The 22003-nt window shown below is 34.9% G+C and overlaps 1 protein-coding gene across 5 annotated transcripts in view; it reads left to right on the top strand.

The window, feature by feature from the left end:
* Positions 1-22003, top strand: part of TTC7B (tetratricopeptide repeat domain 7B) — a 135972-nt gene that overhangs the window by 42926 nt on the left and 71043 nt on the right. For 4 of the 5 annotated variants that reach the window (XM_082762487.1, XM_082762489.1, XM_082762490.1 and 1 more), the window contains 6 exons: positions 5847-5925; positions 8045-8217; positions 12018-12081; positions 15344-15481; positions 19314-19397; positions 20624-20728. In XM_082762487.1, coding sequence (XP_082618613.1) covers positions 5847-5925; positions 8045-8217; positions 12018-12081; positions 15344-15481; positions 19314-19397; positions 20624-20728 — 643 coding nt within the window. The remainder of the gene's footprint in view (positions 1-5846; positions 5926-8044; positions 8218-12017; positions 12082-15343; positions 15482-19313; positions 19398-20623; positions 20729-22003) is intronic. The other variant, XM_082762488.1, reaches the window with a different exon arrangement.

Below are 22003 nucleotides of genomic sequence, written 5' to 3' on the forward strand. Positions count from 1 at the left end.
GATAAAATAACTCTATAAAGTTTATGACTATACAGATTGACTGATGTGTAATACAGTATTAAATATTTACCAGAGTAAATTAGATTTGCCTCATTCCATCTGTTAGCTTATTTCGGTAGTAAAACTTTCTGGAATGTTTACTGCTTTTTTTTCTTGTGAATTCAAGAACTTTACCTTTGTAATCTACCCCTGCTTCTTCCTCTGACTAGATCTCTGCTCAAAGAGAAAGTAACATATAAGAGTTAAAGGGCAGGACTTCTAATCCACTCTTTCTTGAGTAACTTGTGAAGTCATTTTTGTGAATCTGTTTGTTGTGTTTTAGTAGTTGAGACTAGTGCTTTGTGTGTGTGTGTATATATACACACGTGTATATATACACGTGTACATACGTGTGTAAATATATATACACACACATACATGCACACATGCATATCTATATACTTATATGAAATAATATTCTAAAAATCTGAGAAGGAGCTGAGGTGCTGGTGTCAACAAGTGTGGTGTTACCAGCTCTCATCTTCCCTGTACCTACACTCCTGGCACATATTGTTTATTTTTTGTTTGTACATGTTTGTACCAGAAACTTCATTTTCCAAACCAGTGGAAAACAAATGGCAAAGCAATTACATCTTTCTTTCATTTTAGTGAGATGAAAGATTCACCAGAAGGTGTGATAATGGCTGGCGTTGCTGTGAGAAAAGAGATAGCTGAGAGCAGGAAGGTGTGAAGAAGGAAGAGTGGTGGAAAAAGGGAACAAATACCAAGAAGAGATTTGGGAGAATGAGGCCTTCACTTTTTGGTAGTGAAGCATTAAATGGATTTAGCTACCAGTGGAACTGCAGTCTAGGCAATGCGTTTTCATTCCAAATGCATGTGATTATGGCCTTCAGGAGAATAGTAGATGAGGATAAAGTAAGGCTGTTTAGATGTTTTGTTACTGTGTGTTCTAAAAGAATTGCTGCTTGATTGGGCTGTTTCGAATACTTGGGCTTACGCAGCAGTAATGGCACACTGAGGATGTTTCATTTATAAGCTAAAACTTCAATCAGGAACTTTCAAGCATCAAACAAACATGATTTGCTGTAGTGAATATCAAATACCAAGGATTTTTCTTTCCACATGAGTTAACAATAGATAAAATAAATGTATGATGCACAGTGATATTGTTGCCATTTTGTGGTTGTGGTGCTTTTTTGTTTGTTTTTGTTTTGTGCTTTTTATATGTTTAAAAATAACAGCTTAGATTGTAGAAGGACATAAAAGATTTTCTACTTGTAATTCAGAAAGTAATACCCAGTGATAATCAATGTTTTGTGGAAATTATACAGTAGCGTGAGAATGTTAAGGGAAAAGTATGAAAGGAAGAGAGAAACTAGAGCAAAAAAGACTAAACAGAACTGGATGGCTTTAGGTCCATCGTTTTTATAGTTGAGGATAAAATTATTCATTTTTCTTTTTCTCCTTAAAAGTGAGAGAAAACAAACAAGCCTTAGTCACAACTATCTGAAGCACGGCCAGTTGTGCAAAAGATTTGGCATTATCTCTTTGGTCAAATCTGTAATAAAGTTCAGAAAGCTGTAGAGATTTTGGTCTTTTTTGCTTTAATCTTTGAAAGGTTACATAGAACAATTGCTCTAGTATGGTAAATAACATGCCTCAGAGGATTAAGCTGTTGTTCTGTTAGTGCTAAAGAGTTAATCTGAGGTTTCTGTTCTGTGTCAAGAATTTTGCCTGTCCCTACTCCTTCCCTAAGTAGAGTGTTTGTACAAATTTAAAACAAATACTTTATTCTTTGCTGTTTGAGTTCTTAAACAACAATCTTTAAAACTTAAAATGTACTATCGAGGTTACAAACATTACATTTCTTTTTCTGTATAGAGAGGGAGAGTGCATTTGGGAAACGGGCTCCATTCTGAAAGCAATTTACGTTTCATCACTTTCATCAAGTGATTTAGATTTCACTGTTCATGTTTTTTTCCCCCTTTTTTAAAATATGAGTAGTTCTTGTTTTTTCCCCTCCTTCTAAAACACGAGTATTTCTTAAATCAGATATAGTAAGCCTTGATAATGAGGTAATAAGCTACCATGAGAAACGTTTCTTGTTCATTGGCATGGTTCTGGATATACTTTTCTCTGTTAAGTGGGATAAACACCTGCAATTTAACCAATAAATTGCAAAGCGGGTGAGGCTTGGTCTAAGCTCACTAAGCAAAAATTTATTCTAATTCCGTGTTTAATCTATAAAAGTCAATGTTAGACTAAGTAACTATTATTATTTTTTAATTTGATTACTACAAAGAAAATGCATGACAAAGCAATTCTCACATTAATGGAGAAGATAGCAAAATATACTGCAAATAAAAAATATATTAATCTTACCAACCTTTTTGAGGTTAAATTTAAAGTATTTTTTCTTAGGCTGTATTGAGTGCATTGTGACTGGATCTCACTTCTGTGTTACCATTTGTTCTTTTATCCTAACTTTCAAATATGGACCACTTCTCCTTGAACAGTTTATTTCATTCTTTTCATCTTAAAACATGTGTTTAAAAATGGAAAGATATTTGTCTGGGGTGTGAGGTTTATCAGGAACACGGCTGACAAAGCACCTTGGTGTCTGTTGCCAAACGTGCTTTTTAATGCAGAGGCTTCACAGGGGTAATGTTGGCCAATATGCCTGTGCCAAAAGTATGCTACTGCTAACTGATGTGCTTAGATCTTACATGCTGATTCTGTACTAAAAGTATGTCCGTCTTGCTCCTTAAGTTTCTTCCTGCACTTTCTTTTGTATCATATCTACTCTTATGGATCTGCCACTGTTTAGGAGGAAGCAACTTTGCATAGATGCAGTTAAAATATTTTCATTATGCTAAAAGGAAATGCTGTCAGAAGTTTTCCAAGGGGCATAGAAGTTGGTCTTGCGTTATAACAGTTAATCAGATTCTAACAGAAGCTTTCGGGAGTGTGAGTGCCAATAGGTAGACACAAGGATGCAGATAGCCCCAAGGGCATTTATCCGTATAGAATTCCAATAGAAGAGCAGTACCTTTAAATCCTGATTCCCAGTCTGTAACTGCGGTAGTGCTACTGGGTCAACATAGTTTCTTTTATTGAAGACTGCAAGCAGCAAACATTTTGATAAGTCTTTAAAAACATTAGCAATATGCAACTCAAAGGGCTTGGCTCGAGCATGTGCTGGTGGGAGGCAGTCATACAAACATGGAACCAGCAATGTTTGTCCGTGTTCTCTTCTTCAAGTCTGAAATTACAAGGTGTGTCAGCTTGAGTGCATGTGAATGTACCTTAAAATTCCTTGCCTCAAGAATGGAAAGGATCTCAAAGTCCTTTACAGACACTGTGGATCATTGCTGTCCAAGTTAACTTGCCCTTGTGCTCTGGAGTTGTATCAGTATGGGTAGAACTGCTAGAAGGCACATCACAATAAAAAGCAGGTAGAAGGTATGTGCTGGCTTGGAGGAAAGGCATGTGCCAGAATATCTGCCACCTTATTCTCCCAAATATTACAAACTGTTAACAAATACAGGAAATGTACTTTGCTAAAAGCAGTGTAGTGTTGAGATCAACCATACTGTTCATGGTATATTTTGCTTCATTGCTTTCTCAAAGCATTTAACTTAATTCTTGGCTGATTTAGATTGTAGTTTTGAAGTGTATCCTTTTTAGTACACCTTGTAGAGAAGACGCTTGACAAATTTGTATTGTGTTTGTGTTCTCTTGTGCAGTGGATCAGCGTTAAATGCTTTATGAAGCAAAAACTAACTCTGTATTTTAAGTTTTTTCCTGTACAGTCTTGCTGCTTTTTCTATGATTCTGTAGAACTTCAGTCACAAGTTTCAGTCCCTTCTAGATACTTACCAAAATGTAATAAGTAACTAACAATAACATGCCACGAAGTTTCTAAGGACTTTTAAAAGTTGCATTCTTCTTCACAGAGATTTTGTTTTGGTTGTCCTTTTAACACTTCAAAAGACAAACTTCGTATGGAATTTTAGGAAGTAGTATTTTTTTCCCCATCAAATATTAATTTTTGTGATTTGAAGTTCTACTATGTACTATATGTTTTATCTGTACTGGGAAATTAGTATTTCAAGTTGACAAGTTGTTTTTTTTTTTTTTTCTTATATGCTCATGCTCTTTTTTGATAATTTTGCAGGCAACTCTTCAAGTTTTGGCCAGTGTGGGTTTTTTGTTTGTTATTTTTGAATCTTGTTGTGAGGACACATTTGCGAATTTGCAGTACAGTCCTTGAGAGGAAGCTCCATTCGTGAGAAATATGCTCTAGCACTTAGAGGACTTAAAACTGGGATTCCAGTGGTCTGGTTTTGGCTCTCTTGAATACGTATCTTGTGGTCTTGATGAATGGTAGGTATTTTGGCTTTCCAAAGGTGCTGAACGTATCCAGCTTCCATTACGTTCAGAGGAGTTTTCAAAATTTGCCCTGCTGACTTTCTGTACTTCCTTTACTATTCTTTGAGTGGGTATACTATTTATTAGCTATTATGTGAAATTATATATATATAAAAAATATATAAAAAATGTTTTACAAAGTTGTTCACATGTGAGATGTACATTTAAGATTTTTTTTTTTCTTAGCGTGCTAACTGGTCACTTATAAAATAGTTTCCTTTCTATGGTTAAGTTCTGCTCTAACATGTGGACTTCTACGATAGTTATTTCTTGTGTGACTGAGTATTTCTTCTTTACCAACTGTTGGCTTAGTATCATAGAATCACAGAATGTTTTGGGTTGGAAGGAACCTCATAGGCCATCTAGTTCCAACCCTCTGCCATGGGCAGGGACACCTCCCACCAGACCAGGCTGCTCAAAGCCCCATCCAGCTTGGCCTTGAGCACCTCCAGGGATGGGGCATCCCCAGCTTCTCTGGCAGCCTGTGCCAGTGCCTCACCACCCGCTTACTTCAACATAGCATTCAACCTCTTCATAGAGGTTTTGTTACTTGGAAATGTTAGAACTTTTAAAACTCTTATATAAAAAGTCATTTTAAAAGGTGAACTTGTGCTAGTGAAACACATCTGTCTGTGCTGGAGACCGAAGTTTCTGAAATATGTTGATAATCCTTCATTATACATAACACAGAAAAGAAGTGACCTCTGTCATGTAATCTGAAAAGTAAAATAATTAATGAGTTTCTAGGTAAACTCTGTAAAAGTTGTTGAGGCAGCAGAAGCAGCAAAGGCAAAGAAACTTGAGTGGTAGAAGCCACACCAAAAAACAGTGGGAGTCAAGAACAGAACACTGATTTCCCAGTCTTCTCTTCTGGCCATGGGGTGGGCCTCACTGTGTCCATAATCTTTCCTGTATGAAAAGAAGATTAAACAAAACAAAACAAAAAAAAAAACATACACATTACATTCACTGAGTATTAAGAGATTTACTATAATTTCCTATTTTCCTTTGTTAAGGTATCAAAAGGCAGCTAAAAATTGTATCCTTCCCCAAAGTTTCTACTTTCAAGGTTGATGCAATTGAAAAAAAAAAAACAACTACCACTTAAAACTACTATAGGAGCCCAACCAACTTCAGATTTTTTTTTTCCTTTTTTGGATTGGTCACTTCTTACACTTTTCTTGTTTTCTCTTCAGTTATCTAAAGATCAAATTTTTTTTCTCCAATAATCTGGCAGTGTATGTTGTTACAATAATCAGTGGTGGGGTCCCCAGATTTGTGTTTCACAGAAAGATGCAGATGATATGCAGGAAAAAAAAATGTATAGTGTGGAATTTAACAACTTTATCATGTAATATATCACAGTGTTACTATATTCAATTTGGAATACTGTCAAATTTTATGTTTATATACAGGAACTTGACAAGAGGAGTTGGTAGATTCAGAGAGTTACTAAGAGCTGTTGAAACAAGAACTACGCAAAATCTGCGAATGGTAAGTTATATTAAACCACATTGATATTGCAGCATCAGAGTTCTAGTAGGCAGGTAAAGCATAAATACAGTGGATGAGATAGAGGCAAATAATCAGATTACAGCATACTGATCAGGATCTGTTCTCCACTACTTTGTAGAGCTACGTTTCCTGGTTCAAATGAAAGTTTTAAAATAAAAAGGAATGATTGATGCCCAGTTTTTCCCTTAGCTCTCTTTCCTATTTGTGGTTATGGTAAAACCTGATTGATCTCTGACTGACCATGCTTACAAGCTTAATTATAATTGCCCAATTTGTGATTTGCCCTTATTTTAGAAGGATGTTATTTTCTCTTCCTGTAACGTAATGAGAGTGAGGACAAAGTACAGTGTCTTCATGTGTTTTTTAAATTGGAAGCTACTGAGTTATCGTTTCTTTATTTTCATAATAAAGCTTCCTAAAGAGAAGGAAATAAAAAGGGAAAATCTTGAAGCTGTGTTATTTATATCATTGTAAAATAAACCTCTATCAAATAAGTGATTCACGTTTTTTGCATTTTTTTATATAATAAAGGGCCAAGACTTACATCTTTTGCTCTAAGGTAACAATTTTTAAAATGTTTTAGATTAGTATCCTAATATTGCATCTTTAAAACTTTCAACATGGTAGTAAGGATTATAATTGGTTTATTAATTTATTTCTTAATTTATTTAATAACTGACTCCTAATAATCATATTTAATTTGTTAAATAGAAGACTTTCAATGGAGAGGGATAATATTGGAAACGGTAGGAGAATAGGTGGTATAGGAATTAAGGTAGAAGATGCAGAAGATTGTGTGGTGCTGCCCATGCCTTGAACAGGACACAGCTGTTGCTGGGAAGTACTGCCAATTTTGATGTAAATATAAAGCTTGCCTTTTTTCTGCTGCTGAGTTTTCATCATTGTCATAGGTAGTCACGTAAGCTTGTATACATATATATAAAGCATTAAAGAAAAAATTATACTGGTAGCTATGGATTATAAGATGACTTCTCAAAGCTATAAATGTATATTATTACATAATATTTATGTAGGTATTTTTGCACTTATATATTTGGTACCAAGATTAATTTCTCAAAGTTTTTCATGTCTGTCTGCAACTTAGTTTTACTCTTGCTAAACAGCAACAGCAGCAAACACCAGCATCTTCAAGTCCAAGCTGTCAGAAGTCCAGTTTGAGTTTAGATCTGGGTTTGGGTTTAGATTTGGGTTTGACATTGGCTGGCTGCCAGACACTCACTCAGCTACTTTCTTACACCCCCTCCTCAGCAGGACAGGGACAGAAAGATAGAAAAACTCATGGGTCAAGATAAAGACAGAGAGGTCACTTAACAATTACTGTCACAGGCAAAACAGACTTGACTTGGAGAAAATTAAAGTAATTCATTGTCAGTGAAAATAGAATGGAATGGAGAGAAGTAAAGACAAAATCTAAAATACTACTCCCCTCTTCCCCCACCTTCCCAGGCTCAACTTCACTCCATCGTTCCTGACTCTTTTACCTCTTCCTCTTAGCTCCAAGCAGTACAGGGGTGATGGGGAAGGGGGGTTGTGGTGAGTCCCTAAAAGTTGCTCTGCACCACTCCTTCATCCTTGCACTTTTCCCATGCTTCCATGGTGGATCCTTCCCATGCCTTGCAGTTCCTTCATGGAATATCCATATGCTGCACCGTGGTTCTTTCAGCAGGCTGCAATGTGGAAATCTGCCTCACTGTCATCTTTTCCATAGGCTATAGGGAAACACCTTTTGGTTCCTCGAAAGGCAGTAGAGGTTATCAAATGTAAAATACCTGAAAATATACCTGAATGCGCTCCACTGTTAGCAGCAACCATTGGTGTTATTGATACTTTGAAAGTATCCAGACTTTCATAGGTAAAATTGAAAAGTTGACTTACTGCTGTTTTTTTTCCTTTGTGTTTAGAGAATTGAACTGTGTACTTAAACCTTTCAAACAGCAGAATACCTGATATTTTAGATGATTTAAAATCAGAGAAAATACATTCTGCATGACTAATATTCATTTAAAAAACTCCAAGCATTTTTGAAGAGACTGGATTCAGTATTTCTAATGAAAATATTAATCTTTCAATTCCGTAGACAATAGCAAGACAACTGGCTGAAATTTTGTTACGAGGCATGTGTGAACAGAGTTATTGGAATCCACTGGAAGATCCTCCTCACCAATCACCGCTAGATGATCCACTACGGAAAGGTTCAAACACGAAAAATTATGCACTCAGTAGACGACCACGGGTATACACTGGAGAAAAGTATGTTTGTGTTTGTACCTATTTGCTTTCTCTAATTGCAATTGTTACCCTGTGCACTGGGTAACTTAGTTTATATTATTGAAAATGCAGAAGGTATTGGACAATGAGAATACTGATGTTTCCTGTGCTGTGTGTATGTATATGCTATGAAGAGATCTAAGGAAGCAATGTGCTTCTCCAAGCAGAAATTTGCAGTGTATGCACAAGACTCTTTGCTCTCAACTCTCAAAATGTCGTTTATGGTAGAGTCAATATCTCTCATTATCCTTGCAATACAAAAGAAAGCATAATATGCATGACTGTCTTCTGTCATTTTGAGATATTTGAGAGCTGTTTGCTCTTCTGCCTCTTCTGCTATCCACATTGCAAGTGGCTCCCTCCAAAACAGAAAGTTTGTCTAAATACTTCGAATCAACAAAATTGCAGCTAATGTGTTTGTGTATGTGTGTGTTGTTGTTTTTTTTTTCCCAAAACAATCGCTGTTAGTATTAAACATGGATTGCCATTTTCTAGAATTTGGACTTTCTTAAAATTTAATAGCTTGTTCAGTGATTTCTAGGGTAAAATTGCTTCCTTAAGACCCACTGTGACATTTCCAAAAATTATATTGAAGGAATTTTTTACTTTATTATTGCCTTTGGTTGTAGCTTACTGCCTGGAAGTAACATGTTTGTGTCAAATTATAGAGACGAAATCTTAACCATTTTGCAGTCTTTTTTTTTCCTTTGTCATTAAGTTTGATCTGATGAAACTTTGTTGCATGTTTGTAATGTTCAGTAAAACTTTTGCACTGCTCTGCTTGTATTTTATGCACAAGTCCTTGAGGGATCAGGTCATTTAATATAGCAAACAACCACTACTTGCTTGCTTTGATACGTGCTGGAAAGCATTGTGAGCCAGAGAACTGAGAAACAGATTGTAGTAGTGGAGATAATGATCTAGATAAAGTTATGTTTTGTTGTAGTAGGATAGTGAGTGCTTTACTTACTAATGCAGATGGGAAGATTGGAATTCCATTTAAACTTAGGAAAAACCTTATTTTCAGAACTGGAAGGGGTTGTAGAGTCTCCGTCACCGGAGATACTCAAAATCCAACTGGACACTCTCCTGAGCAACCTGCCAGTTGACCTTGCTTTGTGCAGAAGACCTGGACTAAACAATCTCCAGATAGCCCTTCCAACCTCAACCAGTCTGTGAAATTGGTGTGATTTGGGAGTCTCTTTTGAGGATGCTGTTAGCTGATTCAGATGAAATTTTTGACCTTCTTCCTCCAAATAAATTACTTTTTTTTTTTTTTTTTTTTTTTTTTAGAATGCTGTCCAGCCGTTGCTAGGGGCTGTGAGCTCCTGAGTTTGTCTTATCTGATTGTCTTGGATGTTAAGTCATTGAAAGGCAATGTTTTGAACTTCTAGAAAAGATGCAGGCACAGAGTTGAACGTTTAATTTTTCAAAACGGTTACTGTGTTTCTCTGCAAGGTCATAATTGACAAACTGTACATGCAGCCAGCCTTTATGGTAAATGAGATACCTGGTTTGTGAATACACCTCAATCACTGAAATTAAAAGTATGCAGTTTTTGCACACACTTTCTTTGTTCGTAAGTGATATGCCATAAACATAAGGTCAATAAAGCAATTACTTCAGTGTTTGTAATTAAATGTGCAGATAAGCAATCCCCACTAGGTTAGGTTTTCTGGCTTTTTTGTTGTTGTTGTTGTTTTGTTTCATTTTTAATTTATAATGGTGAAAGATAGGAAGGCTCCTCGTAGAGAACTCTGTGTAATTGATACATCTTAAATACATTCTTAAACTTGAGAAATTAATGGTTCAAAATAAACCTTGGCTATAGTACCAGATAGATGATTAATGAATTATTTCCCTATCTTTCACCATAGGGCAAATGAAGGCCAATAAATTTCATATCTATTTCATACCTAGCTTTTACTTTCAGTGCCAAAGAAATTTTTCAGCCATCATTTGACTGAAAAAGAAAAACAAACAAACAAACAAAAACAACACACAACAAACAAACCTACAATTAAAATCTTCGCAGTGTTAGACTGTACTGTCTTAGTTTTACTGATTTCCTTTATGGTGAATGAAACTTGCTTACAGAACTTGGAGGGTAACTCCAAAAGGTTTATGGAAGAAGGGATAAAGATTACTTTCAGCTCTATAATTATTTCTGCATAATATTGTTGAAATTTGTTTCCTAATATTCTGAAGTAATTTATAAGGAAATCTTTTATGCCGAGTCACATATTTTCTCAAGCATTCAAAGACCTACTTGACTTCTCACAGTAAATACTAAAGAATAGTCAGTTCCTCTGTTACAGCATATAGTTAGTGTGAAACTTTTTTTCCTGGAATGTGGCCTTGTTATTATTAGCTGCATTTATTGCAGATTTCAATTAGTGAGTACTTGATACAGCAGTAACCCCACATAATTGCGGTGTCATACCACATTATCACATTACTAATACAAAGCTGAACAGCCTTTACCTTCAAAGATTTCTAGCAATTCTGCTTCCTTAGTCAAAAATACTTACAGCAGGCTTCTCAGGTGTAATCTTTCAAATTTATTTATGTTCTTCGTTATCAACTTATCCTTCTGCAGAAACATGCCTCCTTTCAAAAGCATAGCTTTGTCCAGTGTAATTTTCTTGTTCTTAGGAAATGTAAGCAAGAAGTTCCACAGTTTCAACAAAGCATATAATTAAGTGCTTTTCTTTGGTCACATTAAAGTGATTGATACCAGATCAGACAACACGTCTAGCCTAGTATTTCATCCCCAACAGTGATCAAAAGCAAGTACCTAAGACAATGACTACGAAGACAGACTTATAGGAGACTTCTTCCTAGGTATTCCTCTGACCTCCAACTGTTTGAGTCTGAAATCTTGTTTTTGTCTTGAAATTTTGTTTTAAATATGCTGTCCTATATATTAATTAAGTGAATTCACTTCTTTTGAGGATAGTATGTGGTGTATGACTAATAACATTTATGATTTTATAGGCCTCTGTTACTGCCTCTTCAGTTTTCTTTATCCTCAGTTTGGTAGTCATTTTGTAATACCAATTGCCTTTTTTGCTCTGCCCTATTACCGTGGAGCTAATTCATTCATAAGCAGGCATCTGTCAGGGAAGACAGAAAATGTCTGAATTCAGTCATCTATATTGAGCTTTTTGTATACGTGAGCTGAAGGATTTTCCACACAGTATCTCCATGAAGAGCATTTTCACTGAGACAAGCATTAACTTATTTACAAATATTTATTTATGTTCAAAGTTTTTCAAAATATTTATAGGTATTCAAATAGAAGAAAATAATGTTTGCTTTCCTTTTGATAAGCTTTGGGGTAACTTCCCTATGTTCTCTGAGGAAGTGATTTCTCCAGTAAATATTTCTAATTGCTATACTGCTTGCTGGAAACCATTGCCAGTGAGGTATATTAGATCTACTCCCAAGTTGTTAGACTCTGCATCGAAGACTGGATAGGTAAATGGGGAGCTTTCTGCTTCCTCTAAAAGAAAGTAGTAAAGTTTGCAGCTTAGTCCTATGCAAACGTTCAGTATTAAGTCACAAGTAATTATATTTCATTGAAAATATATACTTTACTGGCTTGCAAGTAAGAGGGATGATGGCAAACAGTTTTAAGCAATTGTTTTTTCTGTGTAAGTTAGTATTTATTCTCTTTTCTGGAAGTCTTTCTATTTTTGAAGTACTCTTGCTGTATTTGTGTAAGATACTCCTAAGAGTAATGTTTTCTGCTTAAATAATGAAATTCTTGTTTTGAACAGCATCTTTTGTCCTCAAGAAAATACAGAAGAAGCCTTACTGTTGCTGCTTATTAGTGAATCTATGGTAGGTAAAAGAGAGTGAATATGCATGTGCTGCATGTGTATGTGTGTATTCCCTTTTCTTTTTTTAAACGAAAACAGAACATTTTTTTGTGTCTCACTTTTTGACCAGTGTTTCATTTTCTGTTAGGAAAGCAGGCAGTTATTTCTGAAACTCAAGCTTCTCTTCTGAGGCAGAAGGATGAGTTCAGCAATGTTACGAATAGGAGTTCTGCTTTTGGAGTGGCTGAACCTAGCCTCATCCAAACGATAGGCAGGTGAACACAGAGCCAGGTCTTTGATTTGGCATCTCTTATCGGTATGAACCATTGTTACACCAGCGAGTGCCATTCAGACAGACAGACTCAAAATGTAAGTTATTTCTGTTGTAAAAAATAAGATAAAATAAAAGACTACTAGGTAAGCATAAGAAACATAGCCGAAAATATTTTCCATTGTGTGTTAGAACTCAGATATCACTCAAATATGTAAATTATTTTTGATGATACTGACATTCAACATTTGCTGCTGGATTATTTTTATTTTTTTCAAGTCTCCTAATTTCCTCAGTAGTTGATTCCTTTCAATGGCTTTCTTGTGCCTTGTATCAGTTTTTCATTTTTTCCTCTAGCATGATTCTACTAGTCGTCCATTAACTATCATGTAATGACATTCTCACACCAGGTTATTTGCATATTTTCCAATGACAGAAATGAGAAGCTTAAGCTCTAATCATGGCTGAGCCTCTTATTGGAGGGGTGTAACCTCTAGGGTCTCAGGCATCATATATTAGTATGTCTCATTACATGTCACTGAGACTTAGTCTTTTAAGTTTTGTAGGTGATTTGAATGCTTTTACACTCTGGCATAATTTCTGTTTTGGTAGTTAAATAAGATTAGAACAGTTTAGTGGATGTCCGATTTGAACTATATTAGAATTGCACACTTACATAGTAGTACAAACTACTATCCTTAATACTAGTGACCTACCTTGCAATGTATTCATGGCAGAATGTGTCATCAGAAAATTAGACTGAGCAAACATTTCTATGTACTGTGTGTTGCTTTTGCTGCATGATGCCCTTACCAAAAGGGTGGTAAGTTTTAAACCATAAAACTACTCATCGGTACACACTTGTCTTTGTGAGAGTTATCTCCCTGAGAGTTGAGAGCTCTTACTTCAGCTTCAGTGCATGCGAACTCTTGCTAGCTGTAGTGATTAGAAGTAATACATGACTTACAATTTTGAAACCAATATTTGGCTAAGTGAGAATGATTACAGAAGATGGAATAAACTATTGTTTAGAGATGGTGTTGTATTATCAATGTAGTATGATCTCTTGTTTGGGAATTATTAAAAACATAAACAGTGCTTCAAGACTTTTGTTCTTCATGAATTTAAGTACATATTGGAAAACAACATGGAAATCTGACATATAAGTGGCATTTTGTGTAAATAAACATAATCAAATTTTTATATGTATATAAGCCCCAGATTGTACTGCTAATTTCAGGGAAGTGTGGTGCACTCTAACATCATAACTCCTTATTTGGATTAGATCTAGTGCAACATATATTCAGAAAATTGAGTTGTGACAGTGGATTGTAAATGACACTTATGTGTCACATTGAGTTCCCTGAATTTCTGAATTTGGAATGGACACTTTGATGGGTAAGATTTAAATTGCAATATTTATGAAAGAAATGCTCTGAGAAAGATAGTTCTGTGCTTTTTAAGTATTCTAATTCTCTTATAGGTACATTTCAGAGTACAAAACACTCATTTAGCCACACGACTGCTGCTACAGTGTACTGTCATACATAATGAGGAAAGTCAGCTGCAACTCTGCCATCACTTACTTTAAGACGTCCTTGTATTCTAGCTGTTACACTTGCAAAGTTAGACCAGCCTTTCCTTACCTAAGCAGGAATGAATAGAAAGGTAGGATATAAAGGACTGAGATATCCAAGTTGCAGTGGGTGTACATGTTGCTGCATGTCAGCTGAGCTGTAAGTAACAAAATCACAGAAGGGTTCAGGTTGGAAGGTGAATGGAAGCAGAAAATTACTGTTCAGATATATATTTAATACTTAACAAGGCATCCTCTCCCATAAACTGCTTTGGCATTGTCAGTCATTTTTTCACAAGAAGTGCTGTTTCATAGCTTGTTTTGTACTTGTAAGGAATTAACTCAAGAGTGATTAAACGTGGAGTTAAAAAGGAAGAAGTTCCTGAAGCTGCCTAAATATTTATGCAGTGTAGAAAGGAAAAGGCGAAGACTTCTTGATCAAAAGAAAGTACAATGTCTTTTTTGGGGTGTATGTGGGGGTGTGTGTTTACAAACCAAGCTGTGGATTGTTCAGTTGATAAATCTTGAAGTGTCTGTGCATTTTATGCTCCGTACATCTCTGAAAAATTATTTCAGTATTTAATTATTCTGATTTTAATGATTCTTTGAGTATGATCAGAGCTCCAAATGTTATACTATTAAAACAGAAAAGCAATTTATTGGTGCTTAATGATGTTATTCCTCCCCTCTAAAGGGGGGGAGGGGGAAACAAACTATGCATTTTAATTCAGCCTATTTAAATTTAGTTCAGTTTATTTAAATAAATGTATTTTAAAATAATTTTTAAATAAATTTTGGTTAGACCTGTGTAGTGCCAGGAGTTGGACTCGATGATCTTTATGGGTCCCTTCCAACTTGGGATATTCTATTAAAGGAAAAGAAAGGAAAATGTATTAAGGGGGCCACATCCTGCCCAAATGAAAAGGGGAGGAGAGGGGAAAGACAGAGAAGGATCTTTAACTTCTGTATTAAACCTACCAGATATATTCCCATTGGCACAAATGCTACTATGTAAATATCACCAAATCTACAAATAAAGAAGATACTCTGAGTAGTTGAGTATGAAGACAAAAAAATTCGATTGCTTTATTTTACAAAAAGATGGAATAGGAGATTTGAAGGTCATTATCAAATGTTTTACTTGCCTTCAAAAAAATTTAAAAGATGACTATGCATTATGTTTAAAAACATACTTTATTGGGTTTCTGAGAACTTTCATAATTGTATATGCTATGTAATATATGTAATTAGAATCAAGTGATTAAAAATAGGTCCATATAGAAACATAAATCTTTCAGCTAATGTGACAACTTGGTGATTCAGACTTTCAGTCTGATTAGAACAGTAGTTACCTGAGCCAAAAAAAAAATAATAATAATAAAAAAAACAGGTTTAATTTTAGTGGCTGACTTGGTTTCTTTTTGGTGTATGTTTCAGGCTAACCGTGATGCCGTATTGAGCCGAATACCAGAACACAAAAATGATCGTATCATCAGTTTGCAAAGTGCATCTGTAGTATATGATTTACTTACGATAGCCTTGGGAAGAAGAGGCCAATATGAAATGCTCTCAGAGGTTTGTCCATTGCAGTGAATATTCAACTGCATCTTTGTTGTTTGTTTCTGTTAATCATGTTAGTTTTCTTAGTATTCTAGGGCTAAACAAATACAGGATACTGTCATTCTGACTACTATAGATACTTCCCATCCAAAAATGTTTACTGTCTGAATTTTTACAGGTGACTCGAGGCAGTCAATCACAGAAATGGTGAAAGGTGTGAGTAATGTTTAGTGGCACGGGAGTTCACATGCTTTTTAGCTGGGGAGGCATGGATCTGCTTAAAAAGATGCACATTAAACAGACAGCAGGAAAGAAAAGCAAAACATAAAAGCTGTTGAGGAATGACTGGAAGAGTTTGAGACAGCCAGAGACATGAACTTCAATAGCTAAACTAGCAGGGCTGAAGTACTACAAGAAAAACAAGATTTTGAATGTTCATAGGCCTTTTCCTTTTGATTCTTCTGTTTCATTTGGTCTAGAGAATTTAGTTGCTTCTGATTTCCCTTTCAAAGCTTAAAAGATACAAACTCAATTTTTCTAACTGTGCCCGTTTAAATATATTGCCATGAATCTACTAATGTGTGTTTGTAATAAGATACAGATATTAATGGTTGGAGTTTTTTCCACCTAGAACATTTTCTAATGAATAGATCACCAGTATTAATATCCAGACAAAGGACTTTTGAGGTTTTATTTTGAAACAAATCTATTTTGTGCATCTCATATTATTTGGAGTGTTCCAAATTTGTAGTAGTTAGTAAAATAATTTTAGAGTTGATAAAAGGGGAATGTATTACTTTTTTTTTTTTTTTTTTTTTTTTGAAGTCTGTAGGAAAGTGTGTTCTCTCTCTCAGATGTCTTGTGTTTCTGCATCTTGGGTGCATTTTGTTAGGCTTAGTACCTTAGGAAATTTTCAAATATTGTTAAAATTGTTTTTTGTTTGTTTGTTTTAAATCTGAGAAACAGCCTGCTCAGCCACTCTTTGGACAGAGCAGATCTTTCTGCTGCTCAAAACAGTGCTCACCCAGCAGCAGGATACTGTAGATGACCGTGATTAATTAGTGATACCTGGAAGAAATATTTTAAGAAATAAAGAAAGAAAGCATATTCAGGGATTGATTTGTTAAGAAATCGCACCCCTTTACCATAATAAAGGACTATTTTAATTAGGTAAAAGTAAAACCCTGGTTTTTCACTAATATATGTTGATAGTGATTCTTAAATCCACACTTTCTGTGATATTAAGCTCTGAATTGGAGTATTCTCCCCTTGACAATATTGCACAGATGCAAGTTGTGCATACAGGTCAATTTTAATCAGTATACTAGAAATGAAACCAAGGAATATGAAAATTTATACGAAACCATGATTCTACAATATAACTCAGGAAAATTTGCATTTACCTGCTGGTACAGACACTGTCACCTTCATGGAGCTTTAGGCAGTTGCATCAAAGAAAGCTGTGGGAGACAAATCTCTATATATTTTACATCTAGAACTGTTTAAAGGGTAGATATTAACAATTATTTAGAGGGAAAAAAAAACAACAACAACAACAAAAAAAAAAAAAAAAAAAAACACTTGAAAACTCTGATTTCTTTCTTCTTTAAACAGCTGGCAGGGTTGGTGAAACCTTTCCTTTTTACGTATTAACCTACCACATGGGCAGGGGGTGTGTAGCCCTGGGTTACAATTACAGAATCACAGAATGGTTGAGGTTGGAAGGGACCTCTGGAGATCATCTAATCCAACTCCCTTGCCAAGCAGGGTCAGCTAGAGCACAGTGCACAGGATGGCATCCAGGCGGGTTTTGAGTATCTCCAGAGATACTCCACAGCTTCTCTGGGCAAAAATGTTAAGGAAAAGTTAGATCTTGTTTTCTTAAGTGGTCAGGCTCAGAAATAGTATTCATAGTTTAGGGTGCTTTCCAGACATTTCTTTCAAAGTGTTAGTAGTTCTTATCTGGTATCTTTACATTGTGGCTGGAATAATGGATTTGGTTTTGGTTTCAATTATAACAGATATTATATTATTACTGTTATTCGCATCAAGTTTTATTATTTTAAGTGTTGGCAATCTTATTTCAAGATGAGCACAACTTAAACATTTGGTTAAACCAATTATTTAAGTTCTGTTTACGGGAAAGACCTTCAGAGCTCTAAGATCAGTCAGGAAGCATCATAAATCAGAGAAATGGGAAGAATTCCCTGGCAGAATTCTTCTCTATTTTATATGGCTCTTTACTTCCTCCTTGTCGTTGTAATCCTCATTTCACTGAAGAAAACCAAAGCAGATGAAAATAGAGGGTTAAATGTGTTTCTAAAACAACCTCTGAAAAGAACAGACACAGGCCTTGGATGTCAAGGTGTTGTATGTGATGAAATATCTTCCTGTTTTTAGCCTCCCAGTATCATCCAGAAGGACTGTTTCTAAATAAAGGTATATACAGAACTTCCAGAGTGGATGTTAAATGCAGTAAAAGACAGTCACTTGAAGTACTTATTTTTGTAACTGCCACGCTGTGTGCATAGTCAAAGACAGGTACTTGGCAGAATTGCCAAATGTGCAGGAAATCACAGGGTGTTAGCAATAAGGTTTCCTCCATCAGGTCAATATCTGCTCTCACTTTTTCAGGGCCATGTCTCGCTTCTGAGAGAATGTTTCAGAACAGCAGTGATCAGCATATAGATCATTGGTTTAGAGTCTGAACAGCATATAGATTATTAATTAGTCCATTGAAACTCGAGCCTTCTAGAATACAATTGAAGACCCTTGTGTTCTTATAATTTTTTTGTTTTGTTTTGTTTTGTTATTAACAACTTCTCCAACTTTTGTATTTTCTGTCAGTTAGAATGGGCAAGTTATTTTTAATTAAGTGGGGCCTAGAAAATTGTTTTTGTTTCTAACTGTGAATCAGTGGCTCGGTATAATTAATGCTCATATATGCATACATACGTGTATATGTAGAAATGGGAAAAAAAGCATCATTAGGCAGTCTATTATTTGGGAACACACTACATACCTGGCAGTGCTTTCTGAGTTTGAATGTAAAAACTAATTCATGGTCTTGCAATTAAACCTATACATTATAGCTGTCAGATCAGAAAAGCTGCTTCATTAATTTCACATTGCAGATGGGAATGTTAATTGCTGAAACAGTTTAATCCAGAGAAGCATTCCACTTTTCAAGTATTCCAACTCCTTAGAGCTAGCCTGATAAGCAAAAAGAGCATAGCAAAATGAAATAGTTCTTATGGAAAACAGCAGATACCAAACCTTCAAAATTAGCACAAAACATGTTTGTAGTATATTTAATTTCAGTTAGTAATAATGAATTTCCTTTTGGAATTCCATTATTAAATTAGAAAATCTCAGCAGAGTATTTAGTGTGCCAAGCTAAAATTCTTAGGTTCACCTGAGAATGTTATTTCTTTCTCCTCTCCCACTTTTAAGTGGTATTGATAAGTATGTACAGTGCCATTGCTAGACTAGTGTTCATAAGTTAAAGAATGTGTGTGTACAATTTTTCTTTTCACTTAAGACTTCTCTTGCCTGTTGGAGCTTTTGCTCTAGATACCTTCATTTAAGAATAAGCCGACTGATTTTTATAATTGCTTCTCTCAGACTGAATAGGACAGTAGGAGTATGTTAGTATATGGGAAATCAATTTTCAGTTCAATTCTTTTTTTCCTACATATATAGTCTAGCAGCTGTTTCCACTTATTGAATAATTCATATTTTTGTTTACATGTGTTTTATATGTTAGTCTATAAAAATTTTATACTAGTATATCTTCTTAATAATTGAAGAACGTTCCTTTAATGAAAATGTTTCCCCAAAAAAATAGTGTTTAGAAAGAGCCATGAAGTTTGCATTTGAAGAATTCCATCTCTGGTATCAATTTGCATTGTCCTTGATGGCAGCAGGAAAAGTAAGTCTTAATTTTTTGATGTAATTCTTGTTTTGTTGGCTTTTGATAACAGTATTTTGCACTTCTATAATTTTTCACCTGTATTGTTTTTGAAATTAATTCTCATCTGTAAACCGGCTAACTACACTGTATTTGTGAATTCATGCCTAGTGCTGTAGAAAGAATGTAAAAATCCTTTTATTTTAAATGGTTTCTAACTTAAGAGGACTAAAAGCTGATGGTAAGAACTATCTTACCAACAAGCTCAAGCTAAGCTAAATGAATATGAATTATACCAGATCATGTTTTCCAGTAAAATCCCTGTTCATGTGCTGTTTTGATGAACAAACGTTATTTCTAGGTACAAATTAATGCCGATTAATAATGCTCTTGTTCTTTTTTTTTCTTTGGGAATTTGGCTATCTCTATTATTGTATTTGAGACTGTGCGTGCTGTACTATTAAAATGAGAAAAAATATATATTTTTTGTAATCTAGTAGATTTTATTATTAGATGCAATCTTCTATTTACAGTTCCTTTTGCTTTTCATCTCACGTTATGAAAAATATTTTATATTAATTATATAATGTAAATGCTTTTTTTTTTTAAAGATCATTCACAGTAGAGATAACTTGCTTATCTTCAGTGTGGGGGAAAGGAATGATTTTATTTCTTCCAAAGTTATTTTTTGAAGTATATTGATTCTTAAAGTGCTTGATTCTTGTCATTCTCTGTTCATTTAGAATGCTCTCTTAAACTACGATTGGATAGAGGAAAAATAATTTAAAAAGAGGAGCAATGACAGTCTGTTATAATGTCTTGTATTATATCTACTGTTCTTATGTGCTGCTATAACTCCCAAAGAGCACTAAAACATAGCTTGTTCTGATTACCGTCCCCTGTTTCTTCTCTTTCATTTTCCTTGATGTAATGTGAGCCTGTAGGCCTACCAAAGTTTTTAAATGCATCTCAAAACTGTTTCCTGAATTATGTACCATTGGGAATACATTCTGAGCAAATATTTCACCTGGGACTCTTCATCATAGTTCATAGGAGGAGAATAACTACAGCAGTGGCTAAACTCTTCTGTTCCATGGGAAGAGTTCTTGTGACAAATTTTCAACAAAATGTTCAGTAATGGCTCCTTCATGTAGGGGAAAAATAAAGCAGAAAATGGAAATACTAATCTTGTATCTGTGAAATGTATTTATGTTTTTAGTAATTTCAATGGAAAATGTTTTTAACAGTCTGCTCGAGCAGTTAAAGTCTTGAAGGAATGTATACGTTTGAAACCAGATGATGCAACTATTCCACTCCTTGCTGCAAAGCTCTGTATGGGATCTCTCCACTGGGTAAGCCTTGCCACCGCTGTTGGTCTTTTCAGCAAGATCTGAGATTAAAGTGCAACAAAATCTTGGTTTAGAGATGTAGCAAATAATTTTGGTCAGTGACTGTGCATAAGATCGTCACAGAAAATATAGTACAGATAAGTGTATGCACATGTACATCCCTGTTGCATGGCTTTAAAATACTTGACAGCAATGGTTAAGCTTATCCACATGGCATATCTTTGTACTGATCTAAGACAGAATGTATTAGAAATTGAAACGTTGTTGGCATACAGAGATTAAAAATTTGACTGATGTCTGTAGAAAATAACTATCTTGGGAAGTGAATGGGACAAATCCCTCATTCTTTTTGAGAAACTTTTCCACTGACACCATGTTTGGAGACAGCTGGTGTTCATGAATTCCTAGTAGAGGCAGTGTCTTTTGCAAAAGTGTTACTTGAGTTGCATTATTCATATCCTTGAAACTGATGAATCTATACAAAAAACATTAAGGTGGTCTAAGATCATAATACGAATTTTCAAGAAATAAATGTAATTTTCAAAAGAATATTTCAAAAAGAATGAGAAGGGTCACAATCAGAAACTGAGAAAATAGCACAGTAGTAGATATACGACTTGTTCAGGCTGATAACAGTAGTTTTAGTAATTAACGTAGATCCTACTTCTGTAAATTGCTCCCTATGGATTGACTCTATATGGAGTAGCTAGCTATACTTAGCATTTACATTTACAGGAATGGATTCAAACATTTATTTAATTTTCTTTCTAGATTGTTGAATAACATGCTAGCCTGGGTATGCAGTTAAACCCTGATCTTTTACAAGTTTCTTTCTTCATGAATTTGCATACATTCAGCAATATTGTATGTGATGCAGGGATTTGCATGGCTATAGTCTTTGCAGACTTGGAACCATGTTTTTTGTAATTGATTCTCTTAAAGAAATGGTTTGTGGGGCAAGAACTCAATATTAACTATGAAATGCAAAAATGGTAGATGGCAGCTATAGAACAGAAATGCCTTCTTAATTTAAACGAAAAGGTGAAAACACAGTAATTTTGCTTTTTGTACCAGTATTTATTTCAACCATAAGAGTGGGTGCTTCAGCATTCTTAAATCTGCATTCCATACTGTGAACTTAGCAAGAAAACTAGGTCTAATGGAAAGAGAAGCAGTCCTAAAAGTGTTTATGACTGAGATTTCAACAGATTCAGTGAGCATAATACACATGTTGTGTATTCTTCTCATTAAGCTTTAGCTAGTTTTAGACTTATATGG

This window comes from Aythya marila, assembly GCF_965140915.1.
Source record: "Aythya marila genome assembly, chromosome: 5".
NCBI lineage: Eukaryota > Metazoa > Chordata > Aves > Anseriformes > Anatidae > Aythya > Aythya marila.